At 41.0% G+C, this 12,183-nt stretch overlaps 2 protein-coding genes across 2 annotated transcripts in view; one reads left to right on the plus strand and one right to left on the minus strand.

The window, feature by feature from the left end:
• Nucleotides 1–5,360, plus strand: part of ARG2 (arginase 2) — a 43,832-nt gene extending 38,472 nt beyond the window's left edge. Inside the window, exons 5-8 of the mRNA XM_036259192.1 lie at nt 99–193; nt 378–482; nt 1,872–2,008; nt 4,883–5,360. Of these exons, the coding sequence (XP_036115085.1) occupies nt 99–193; nt 378–482; nt 1,872–2,008; nt 4,883–5,088 (543 nt within the window). The 3' untranslated portion in view covers nt 5,089–5,360. The remainder of the gene's footprint in view (nt 1–98; nt 194–377; nt 483–1,871; nt 2,009–4,882) is intronic.
• VTI1B (vesicle transport through interaction with t-SNAREs 1B) overlaps nt 5,264–12,183 on the minus strand; it is a 30,929-nt gene continuing 24,009 nt past the window's right edge. Inside the window, exons 4-6 of the mRNA XM_036259235.1 lie at nt 9,603–9,776; nt 7,754–7,815; nt 5,264–5,648 (exon numbers count right to left, since the gene is read on the minus strand). Coding sequence (XP_036115128.1) covers nt 5,552–5,648; nt 7,754–7,815; nt 9,603–9,776 — 333 coding nt within the window. The 3' untranslated portion in view covers nt 5,264–5,551. The remainder of the gene's footprint in view (nt 5,649–7,753; nt 7,816–9,602; nt 9,777–12,183) is intronic.

A 12,183-nucleotide genomic window follows, 5' to 3' on the forward strand; every position in this document is an offset into this window, starting at 1 on the left:
ATAGGAGAAAGCAAACTGCATACAATGGGAAGCACATGGTGATTATCTTGGTGTGATCAAAAATCCTTGATGAATCATGTTCATTCCTCTCTTCATAGGTGCCACAGCTCCCAGGATTTTCCTGGATTAAACCTTGTATCTCTTCCCCAAGTATCGTGTATATTGGTCTAAGAGATGTGGACCCTCCTGAACAGTAAGTTGATATACAGGGTTAAACTCTGGGCCCATCCTGGCCACTTATGTTCCATTTGATGGAACATAAGGTTGTTCCTTGCCTTAACTTGTAGATCACTATAAAGACAAAACCCCCTCTGAAAGTGCATTTGATTTAAAATGCTGTTTAAACTAAGGATTCCTTCCTTTATATCTCATTACAGTTTTATTTTAAAGAATTATGATATCCAGTATTTTTCCATGAGAGACGTAGATAGACTTGGTATCCAGAAGGTCATGGAACAGACATTCGACCTGTTGATTGGCAAGTAAGTAACTACAACAGATGTCTACTTCTAGGTCCCCAGGGTAATAAAGCAGCTCCCAGGGGTCAGCATACTTTAGCTTTTTCTCTTGAGGATAATAGCTTTTCTTTCAAATAAAAGCAAAACATGTACATAAAAAAATTTCAAATAATTTAGGGAGAATATAAAACATAGGTCATATTCTTCCTCTGGGGTCGGGAGGGGGTTTCCTTGAAATCATTGCCCTGATATTCTTTGTCACATGAATTTCTCTTTAGCTCCATTTTTTTTTTTTTTATCCTCATCTGAGGACATAGTTTCATTTTTTGTTCAGATAGAGTGGGAGGGAGAGAGAGAGAGACAAACATCGACGTGAAAGGGACACATCAAGTGGCTGCCACCCACATGACCAACCAGGGCCGGGGACAAACTACAACCGAGGTACATGCCCTTAGCGGGAACCGAACCCGGGTCTCTCTGGACTGCAGGCTGACATTGAGCTCCATTTTTAATGTTTATCTTTTGCGATGAGAAGAATTCATTGTTCCAACTGTCCTATTCTTCTTAGTCTCACTATTTCTTCATCTGGAAGGACGTTGTTTTTCTTTTTTAATCCTCACCTGAGAATATGCTTATTTAAACTGATTTTAGAGATCGAGGAAGGGAGAGGAAGAGAGACAGAAACATCGATCTGTTGCCTCCTGTATGCACCCTGACTGGGAATCGAACCTGTGACCTTTCGGTGTACATGATGACGCTCCAATCAAGCCAAACTGGCCAGGGCCAACTGAAAGGAGTTTTATATTAAGCAAAACTTGGTAGTAGATAAAAATGGCAGATGAATACTAATCAAATGCTAGTTTTAAGAGCATTTTCCCAGTGCTGTTTATTTCTGGATGATTAGTGTAATTAACTACCACTTGTTAAGAAATTTAGTTTTTAGCATACAGGTGTTGTATGTTAGTTTCAGCCAGTGGACATCTGGGCTAAAGTTAAAGTCAGAATTGGAAGGTGATAAGATCACAGACCTAAAAATCAGAGTTAAGTTCAGCTGCTGTTACACTTGGAGAATAAATGCAACTGTAATCCAAATGAAATTAGAATCTACCAGAGCCCAAGGTCATGGAAGTGAAGAATTCCCTCTACTGACAGATATTAATGTAAGAGGCTTTAATACTCAGTATAAGTCAGAAATATAAATTAGAATGAGTCTGAGGCACACATAACAAATGGCAAAATAGTATATAAAAGATAATATGCAAATACTAAGTAACTTTCAAAATAGGAAACTGGAAGTCTGCTGTATTAACAAAGTAGCAGGACTGGCAGCAACAAAATCAAGGAGTTGCATCTGTAGGGAGCATGAATATTCATGCACAGCCAAATGACTTCTCTTATCCTTCTCCTTTCAAGAAGACAAAGGCCAATCCATCTGAGTTTTGATATTGATGCATTTGACCCTACACTGGCTCCAGCCACAGGAACCCCTGTTGTAGGGGGACTGACCTATCGAGAAGGCATGTATATTACTGAGGAAATACACAACACAGGTAAGTAGTGATCAACCTGTTCACTACATAACTAAATATGCTGAAGCCTCTTGTCTGCTAGGGGAATCTTTTCTACTATTCATGATGTTGTTTTCGCTTAGACTTGTCATAGCTAAAAGTCATGTGGTCAGGCTAATAAGGATAGTCATTTAGAGGCATGTTTGCATCTGGTTCATACCAAAATATGGAACATGACAGAATAAAAAGTTGTCTTCTTAAACACTTATTAAATACAAGAATAACATGCTACACTAACGTAGTTCTTTGCATCTGAACTATTTAAAGGCAGATTAAGATTAAAAGGCAAGGCCAAGTAGTTACAATTTTTACCTTAAAATTAAGAGGTTGGCTCACTGGGAGTTGAGTATGTGGAGTTAAAGCTTCTCTTGAAGATATTTCAAAGCTATAATACCTTGGGTCCTTTCATATAGGCTGTTTTATGCTGGAGCTTGTTTAATAGGAGCTTTAATACAGGAATACTGGAAGCTGAATGGTTGACAATAAGATTAGTAAAATGAATGCTTGATTATCAAGAGTGGCTACCAACGGGTTACTGTCCCAAAACTCATACTTATTTACAAAACGTTTCCATTTCTGTCAGAAAGCTTCTGGTTTTAAGGCTACTTTAAATGACCTTTAATTGCATCATTTAAACAACTACCACATGATACTTCAATACCATCTCATGAAATTAGGGTCTAAATAGTAATAGAGACCCCAGACTGAAAGGCCCAGGGCTATAGGAAACCCTCAATTAGTTGGGATAGATATGGAAAATTGGTTTCCTGGCTCTGGAGCCGACTAGACTCTTAGTCAAGCACTCTTTCCCTCTCTGTAGTGCCTATCAGATCTGACAGTGGCAAGGTAGTCTCCTTCTCAGACCCACAATCATAGATGTTCATGTCCTTGGGTTAGTGGCCAGTGAACCTGGGAGTTCAATTCTCCATTCTGGTTACCAGTGACACTGCTAGAGCCAGGGCTTGATAAACTCTAGCACTTGGTTGGGCAGTGGTCATACCTTGCCCCTTTCTGTCCTGCTATAATGTTACTCTTCTATAAGACTATCACAACACTGTCAACTAGATACATAAAACAGTTTGCTTAAACTAATTTATAAGGTGGCAGTAATCTGGAAACATGGGTGATAAATATTTTTAATAGCTCAAACCCTCTTTTTTTTGGTTAATCCTTACCTGAGGATATTTTCCCATTGATTTTTTTTAGAGAGTGGAGTGTGGGGCAGGAGACAACATTGACTGGTGACCTCCTGCATGACAGCAACCAGGGCCGTGAATCGAACCCAAGCCCCTTCAGTTCATGGGCTGGTGCCCTAACCGCTAAACCAAACCAGGCAGGGCTCTCAAACCCTCTTGATTACTTCTGGGCTCTGCTGAAGGCCCAGCTTTAGTCAGTGGAATTCAGATACACATGCAGGAATCGGTGGGAATGCTCCAGTAATGTGCCTGCTCACCCCACTTCTGCACAGTGCACTGAACTATGCATTGCTAACAAGGGACAGCACACTGAACAGTTGTAATGGCAATGAACATGTCAGGTACTATAATGTAATACCAATAAACCATTAGGTATATTCACCCATGTTTCCAGGCTTTATGGCCACCCTAAATATTCTCAGATACTTGTATTCTCGAATACTAGTTTGTTCAGATAACTCTTGAAGAGGCAGATTAACTTCACTCAGAATACCCAACTAAAACGTTAATTACCAGTCCTGGCTGGTTTGGCTCAGCAATTAGAGCATTGACCCACAGACCAAAGAGTCCTGGGTTCGATTTCGGCCAAGGGTACATACCTTGGTTACAGTTCATCCCCAACCCTGGATGGGGTTGTGTGGAAGGCATCCAATCGATGTGTCTCTCTCACATCAATGTTTCTCCCTCCCGTTCTATCCGAAGATAAAAGGAAAAATATCTTCGAGGATTAAAAAAAAATAATAACTACCCTGGAGAAGTGGGAGTGGTAGAGGTTCAGAAGAGATATAAGGCAGGTATGGACAGGCTCTATTGGTCTAACCTTCCCTTCTCAAACCCTCAGATGGTAACTGGAATCCAAATTAAAGTATGGCCAGATCTTCCCTTGGCCAAGTGTAAGGTACTGGGTCAGTCTGATAGGAAACCTAAAAACAGTGTCAGATGTGGAACTTGCCCTCAACGCTCAGACCTGCAGGAGCAAGAGTAATATCTGCAGTAACAACTATACTTCAGGGCATGTAGTGCCTTAAGTATTCAGATACAGCATCAGAGTTCAAAAGTGGGAACAGAGCCCTGGCCACTTTTGCTCAGTTGTTAGAGCGTCGGCGGGAGGGTCCCGGGTTCGGTTGCCACTAAGGGCACATACCTCGGTTGCAGTTTGTCCCCGGTCCTGGTTGGGGTCCTGTGGGTGGCGACCAGTCAGTGTGTCTCTCTCACATCGATGTTTCTCCCTCCCACTCTATCTGAAAATAAATGCAAGGAAACAAACAAACAAAAAAAGGCCTCAGGTGAGGATAAAAAGAAAAGTGGGAACAGAGTTCTGGCTAGTGAGAAGTGGGCATTCTCCTCTTCACACGACTACATGCAGGCAACTGGAAGGTTCCTTAATATTGGAAACTCCTTGCTCCAATGCCCCCCAAGCTCTTTCTTTATTCTCTCCAGAAAGCCTGACAGCTATATTTTATTAAAAGTTTCTTTCAATTCTCTAATATAGCAGTGTTTTAATTTATGCCCAAGAGGGAGGAGGTTGCAAGGGGCTTCCTGACAATGGGTACTTTTATAGTAGAAAATGACTTAGTTTTTTATCTTCTCATTCTGTCCAGGTGGTACAACCCACAGCAGCTAGGAGATTTTCTGAGGTTTTGTCACTTTGTTCTTTCAGGGTTGCTGTCAGCATTGGATCTTGTTGAAGTCAATCCTCAACTGGCCACTTCAGAGGAAGAAGCTAAGGCTACAGCAGGCCTGGCAGTGGATGTGATTGCTTCAAGTTTTGGTCAGACAAGGGAGGGAGGGCACACTGTCTATGACCAACTTCCTACTCCCAGCTCACCACATGAATCAGAAAATGAAGAACGTGTGAGAATTTAGAAAATACTGTGTGCTGACACATTTTCGTCACAATGGGCATTCCAGAGTTGTGAGGGGACAGATACTACACGGTCGTCTGGTCAATACTGCCTTAATGAGATAATTTGTGTATTCTCACAGTTGTCAAGTTTCCTTTCCCTCTCCATTTTGGTGACCAATAATACTACTGTAAATGTATTTTTTTTTTTTTTTTGCAGTTCACAGGTTATTAATATGTTGGAGTACTATGTAAATTTAAAGAAGTCATAAACAGCATTTATTACCTTGGTATATCACACTGGCCTTGTTGCTGTTCCTTCACATTTTACTGGTTTTCCGTCTTCCCTCCCTCTTCCCAGAGTCTGGCCACATAGTGCATCCTTGAACCATTAGCTCACAGAAGCCATATGCTTATTTCACATCTCTAACGCCATTCATTCACAGGGTCAAAGTTCTGGTCCACAAACCCTTCCCTACAGGAAGTTCAATGCTTGTGAAAGAATTTGTAATAAACCAGGGCTCCCAGGATGGCTATCTCCAATAAGATGACAATGGAAAGTAGCAGCTTGTTGGTTGTCACTCTAAAAAAGGAAACAAAGTGAGCAGTCAGAAGTCTGATAAGGTTATTTCTTTCCATTCTTAATACACAGAGGTTTGACTTGGACCCAAGGCTAGATAGATACTGTGAGGCAGGCTGAATTTGTTTGATCTCACAGCCACTTAGCAGTAAGTATATACAGTAATACCCCAGAAATATTGCGGGTTTGGTTCCAGACCAGTGCAATAGAGTGAATATAGTAACAAAGCAAGTCACATGAATTTTTTGTTTCCCAATGCATATAAGTTATTGCACACTTAACAGACTACAGTCTGGTGTAAACATATCATTATGTTGCCCTGGCCGGTTTGGCTCAGTGGTTAGAGCGTCAGCCTGTGGTCCCGAGAGACCCGGGTTCGGTTCCCACTAAGGGCACGTACCTCGCTTGCAGTTTGTCCCCGGCCCTGGTTGGGTTGTGCGGGTGGCAGCCACTCGATGTGTCCCTTTCATATCGATGTCTCTCTCTCTCTCTCTCTCTCTCTCCCTCCCACTCTATCTGAACAAAATATCAAAAAATGTCCTCGGGTGAGGAAAAAAAACAAAAAACAAACAAAAAAAAACATATCATTATGTCTAAAAAAACATTATGCATACTTTAAAGAATATTTTATTGCCAAAAAAAGCTATCATCTGAGCTTATTGGAAAAATGGCACTGATAAATTGCGGGACACAAACCTTCAATTTGTAAAAAACGCAGTATCTGCAAAGTACAATAATCTAAGGGATGCCAGTATAAGGTACTGGGACAACATACACTAAAGGATAAAAAAATTTTTTTTTTTATTCTAAAATGTCTTCAAATAGCAGTTACTTCCTCACCCAATGATATGTTTTAATTGATTTTAGAGAGGAAGGGGGAGAGAGAAACATCGATATGAGAGGCTGTCTCCCATATGTGCCCCCAACCAGGGATCAAACCCACAACCTAAGAATGTGCCCTGACTGGGAATTGAACCTGAAACCTTTTGGCATATGGGATGACACTCCAACCACCTGAACCACCTGGCCAGGCTACTTCCTCACTTTAACACTAACTTTTCTAGGCGGGTCTAGTTAGAAAAATAGTATTAAATATAATATGAAAAAACATACCATTTCTGAAATCATGTTGAATCACACTTCAAAATAGCAGTAACAATATCATGTCAGTTACATACTGAAAAGTGTTTGTGGCAGACTTGCCAATGTCGACATCCAGGTCTGGGATGGGGCCTAAGTGACCAGAAACTGGGTAGTACTTCTCTTACTTTCTCTTCCCTATGAACTCAAATGCTATCTCTACAAAGGTAGCTTAAAAAAAAAATTTACTGTCTTTTGTTAATACAAAGAATTCAGTCTGGTTCTCATATTTACTCTAAACTGAAGGTTTCCCCCTATTCCACAGGGAGTTTAGGAAACTCCCCCTCTCCTGATAATTCCTTGACTCAGTTGTGGTTTTGTATTATGCACACTACCACCTACTCCAAATTCATTTTGTTGCTGTCAGCACTTACATCAAAGGTTTGTTTTTTTTAAGTCAACTTCTTGTTGACAGGACAAAACTCCCAGGTAAGGGGTTGACTCCCATGACGAGCAAGCAGAGCCAAAAGCAAGTATTAAGCAGCGGCAGTGAAAAGTTTTCATGAATGTGAAGCTCTATTACTGCCATGTATTGTCTTCTCTAAGGAATGGAAGATGGGATTAAAAGTGCTTTCAGTGGACAAATTTTACACTGCTCCAAGTCAGAGCAGCACATACTTCTAACAAAAGATTTTGTCTTGGGATATTTAACTACACAAGACAATATTCTTTATTTCTTCAGCTTTATTAGGAGCTTGCAAGTCACAGTTCAGAGCAGTGGTTCTCAACTTTCCTAATGCCGTGACCCTTTTATACAGTTCCTCATGTTGTGGTGACTCCCAACCATAAATTTATTTTTGTTGTCTACTTCATAACTGTAATTTTGCTACTGTTATGTCTTAGGTGATCCATGTGAAAGGGTCATTGGACCCCCAGGTTGAGAACCGCTGGTTTAAAGCTTTGACATTCTAGGTTGAAAGACATTAAAGTTGAGAGAGATGAATTTTGTGACTATTTTAAAAACTTACTTTCTGGACATTGACCGGAGAATCTTTCGACTTTTGCTTAAGTTTTCACTTGTGTTTACCAGCTGAGAAGAGAAAACAGCAATTATTTTCCTCTTCTTTCAAAAGTACATGCTCTAGAACTTGAACATTCCTAAACTGACAGTGGGCATTAATGGGTATATGCTGAAATTAAACCAATTTAAATGGTGGCCTCCGAGTATAATTAGAAGAAAGTGGAGAGGACAAGATATTTTAGTACTTGTCAAGTAAGTTTAGGAATGATTATATCCCAAGGCTGTGTGAGGGACTTCTGGGACAGAGCTAACCCTTGGCTACTCAAAACAAAAAGGCTTCAAGTGCACCTTGCCAATAACTGTGAAGCAACTTAAGATTTGAATTTCACCAGCCGAGCTCCAGGAAAGCCTCTTGAGTTACAGTTTGTTTTTGTAGGCTGGTGGATTACCACTCTTGGGATATGGTTATGTTTCTTTACACCTTTAAGAGATACTTGCATTGAATTGTAAAAGGAATTAATCTTTTTAAAGCTTTTTTAAAAACCTTTCCCTTTTGGTTGTCTGGTACTAATCTAGATATGTGGAGGCTATTTCAACAGATGCCACCTGCCATCTGTCCCCAATCCCCAGTGGCCTTGGTAAGCTGATCTTCAGATCATTCCTTGGCTTTTAAATTCAGCCAATCTATCTGGTATGTACAAAAGTCAAAAATCAAAACAATCTAAGTAAATTGCCATCTCCACAGTTTACCTTAAATTCAGTACTTTACTGTGAATTTTCACTAAGGGAAGGGCATCACTCTGATTCATTTTAAGAATGGAGAATTACAACTATTAAGATGTATGAAAAAATCATCTCAAATCCCCACACTGAACCATATTTTCCCATCTAAGTCTTGCCCACAGTATCTGTTTTTCAGTTTGGATTTGCCTCATACTATTAAGAACACAGCATTCCTTTGGCTAGTTGTATATTTTCAAAATTGCTATGCAGATTTATGGAAACGAAGGAATAAGTTGTTTTTCAGAGTCTCTTAGAGTGATATATCAGAGGCCCCAATATAGCCATCACTGGTCTATTTCCATTTTGTTCCCACAATGATCCAGCTTACCTTAGGTAACAGTACAGAGTTATAGTTCAGGATTGAACCTCTATAAATTGTCACTGGTACTATTTTATTACATGTGGAAAAGAACCGGGTTCTCAATGACAGGAAAGCTATGATGTTTTCATAAGAACAGAATATTCCATCAGATGTGAGAGAAATAAAAACCTCAGATTCATAATCCAGGAATAAAAAGATGAAGTTGCTGCAATCTTATGTTTAACTGGCAATCTTTAATAAATGCAGAAATTGGCCCTGGCCGGTTTGGCTCAGCAGTTAGGGTGTCGGCCTGCGGTCCACAGAGACCCGGGTTCGGTTCCCGCTAAGGGCATGTACTTTGGTTGCAGTTTGTCCCCGACCCTGGTTGGGTCGTGCGGGTGGCGGCCACTTAATGTGTCCCTTTCACATTGATGTTCTCTCTCTCTCCCTTCCTCCCACTCTATCTGAATAAAAAATGGAAAAATGTCCTCGGGTGAGGATAAAAAAAAGAAAGACTGCAGAAATTCGATTTCTGCATTTATTTAATTTATTTTTTCCCCTTCCAATGACTGCTAAATCTTAGGGGTAAAATTATTTCTAAGGGAAATCTCTTTGCCATGCAAACTAAAAACTGAGAAAAAAATAAGAACCTAAAAGGCCATTTACCCTGAATTCAGAACTGCTGTAGCTTTGGGCAACAGCTAGGCAATGGGGTTTAATGGGCCCACCTACTTTACCATTCTTGCCCCTTTCCCCATTTGCCCAGACTTACTCTATTCTTGGTACGTTCCAACTGGTCACGCTGCTCCCCCAGCTCTTCTATGATTTCTGAGCCAATCTGGTCAGTCTCTGCGGCAATCCGATGAGAACGCTCAATACTCTGGGTGGCCCGGTTCAGGCTGTCAGTGCCTTGCAAAAGCAACACTCTTTGAGACTGTAGCTGATTCTGAGAGGATTATGAAAGGGCAATGTTAGACTTCTTCCATTATAAATTAATTGCCACCACAATCCCTATGATAACTCTTATGTAAGAAGGGATATAATGTGCAATAATTTTCATTATTGTAAGACAACCAGGGATACTAATGAACTATAAGATCTTTCTCAGGGTCAGACTAAAGCAGAACTTGGAATCCAATCAGGATCACAATACCTCCCACTCCACTGCTTGTTACACTTAAGTGAGGCAAAGCAAGAAGGATTAAAAACATCAGCGCATTCTCCCAATGCTTGTAATGAATTTGAACTGATTCAGGTACTTGCTGGACTAGCAACTTCAGAGAGGCAGTGGCCCAGATTTGGGGTGCAGAAGCTACCTGAAAATACATATAACCTATAACTTGGAAGGGCAGCAACCAAACCAACTAAACTCTACGGCCCTAGAGCAGATTAACTGAAGATTCCTACCTGATTGGTACCGAGGGACCTTGTATAAGCTATTCATTTTCAATACATACAGAAATCAATGAGAAATCTGGGTGGGACAATGCCACATTCGGGAATAAAAACCTTAGGTGGCCACACTCTAAGTAAGCCCCAAAAGAATTTCACTTTAAGCCAAACAGAAAACAAAAACACTGAAGTTGCCACACCGGTGATTTGCTCTAAGGGAAAGAGGTATTTGGGGCCAAGTAAGGTGCCCTAGCTGTCCTAATTTCCCAAATCCCCACCAGTGTTACTCCACCTATAATCCTAAGCATAGAAGACAAAGGGACAGAAGTAGCCTTTGTCAGGCCAAAATGAACAACAGACAGAAATGGGTGTATCTCTCTCTCTCTCTCTCTCTCACACACACACACACACACACACACACTCAAAAAACAGCCAGTTCATAGGGCCTATCACTGAACACTGGATACCACCATCAAGAAGCCAAAAAACAGGTCCCCAGATCAGAAATAAGAAGTCTTCCAGCCCTGGCCGGTTTGGCTCAGTGGTTAAAGTGTCGGCCTGCGGTCCGGAGAGACCTGGGTTCGGTTCCCGCTAAGGGCATGTACCTCGGTTGCAGTTTGTCCCCGGCCCTGGTTGGTTGTGCGGGTGGCAGCCACTCGATGTGTCCCTTTCACATCGATGTTTCTCTCTCTCTCTTTCCCTCCTGCTCTATCTGAACAAAGAATGAAAAAGTGTCCTCGGGTGAGGATAAAAAAAAAAGAAAAAAAAAAAAGAAGTCTTCCTAAATGATGTATAGACTAGTAGGTGAGGAAACTACTCAATGAGGTTGAGCTAAACCCCAGTTATTTTAGCTTAAAAGAAACAGAAATAAGGCTTCAAAAAAAAATGGGGGTTTTCAACTGATTAGGTTGAGAAAGAACAGGAAAAGATGGTTAAGATCATATAAATCAACCCCAGATTTGGAACAATAATTCTAAATATGGTATATATATCTAACTTGTTTTTATAATTTCTGAAACTAATAATTTTTTTTTTTTTATCCTCACCTGGGGACATTTTTCCATTTTTTTTGTTCAGATAGAGTGGGAAGGAGAGAGAGGAAGAAAGAGAGAGAGAGAAACATCGACGTGAAAGGGACACATCGAGTGGCTGCTTCCCATACGACCAACCAGGGCTGGGGACAAACTGCAACCGAGGTACGTGCCCTTAGCGGTAACCGAACCCGGGTCCCTCTGGACTGCAGACCGACGCTCTAACCGCTGAGCCAAACTGGCCAGGGCTGAAACTAATAATTTTAAAGCAAAATTATTCTTTAGACTCATCCTCCCCTTTTTTGTTTTGGGGTGGGTTTTTGATAATAAATGACCAAAGTCACTTTACACCCCTCATCTCCCTTTAACAAGCTCCACCTGACTGACATTTTTTCAGTCACTCCCTTCACAAGTGAACTTTGAAAATTTTACACCATTCTCAAATATTCTAGCTTTGACATCAGAATGTCAGGCCAGTAGCATCTGAATGTCTCTTCAACTATAATCAGGATATATCATAAAATGGGATTAGTTTATTTAAAATGGTAGTATCACCCAGGCAGGAGTGGCTCATTTGGTTGAGCATGGTCCTGTACACCGAAAGGTTGCTGGTTTGATCCCTGGTTGAAGCATGTATCGAAAGCAACTGATTGATATTTCTCTCTCTCTCAGCATGTCCTTGGATGAGGATTAAAAACAAAAATGGTGCCCTGGATGGTATGGCTAAATGGTTAGAGTGTTGGACTGTGGATAGAAGGGTTGTGGGTTCAATTTCCCAGTCAAGGGCACATACCTGGGTTGCAGGTTTGATTCCTGGCCCCGCTCGGGGTTGTGTAGGAGGCAACCAATTGATGTGTCTCTCTCCTCCCCCCTTCTCTCCCTCCCTCCCATTCTATCTAAAAAATCAGTGGAAAAGTATCCTCGGATGAG

Source organism: Molossus molossus, unplaced genomic scaffold (assembly GCF_014108415.1).
Source record: "Molossus molossus isolate mMolMol1 unplaced genomic scaffold, mMolMol1.p scaffold_m16_p_1, whole genome shotgun sequence".
NCBI lineage: Eukaryota > Metazoa > Chordata > Mammalia > Chiroptera > Molossidae > Molossus > Molossus molossus.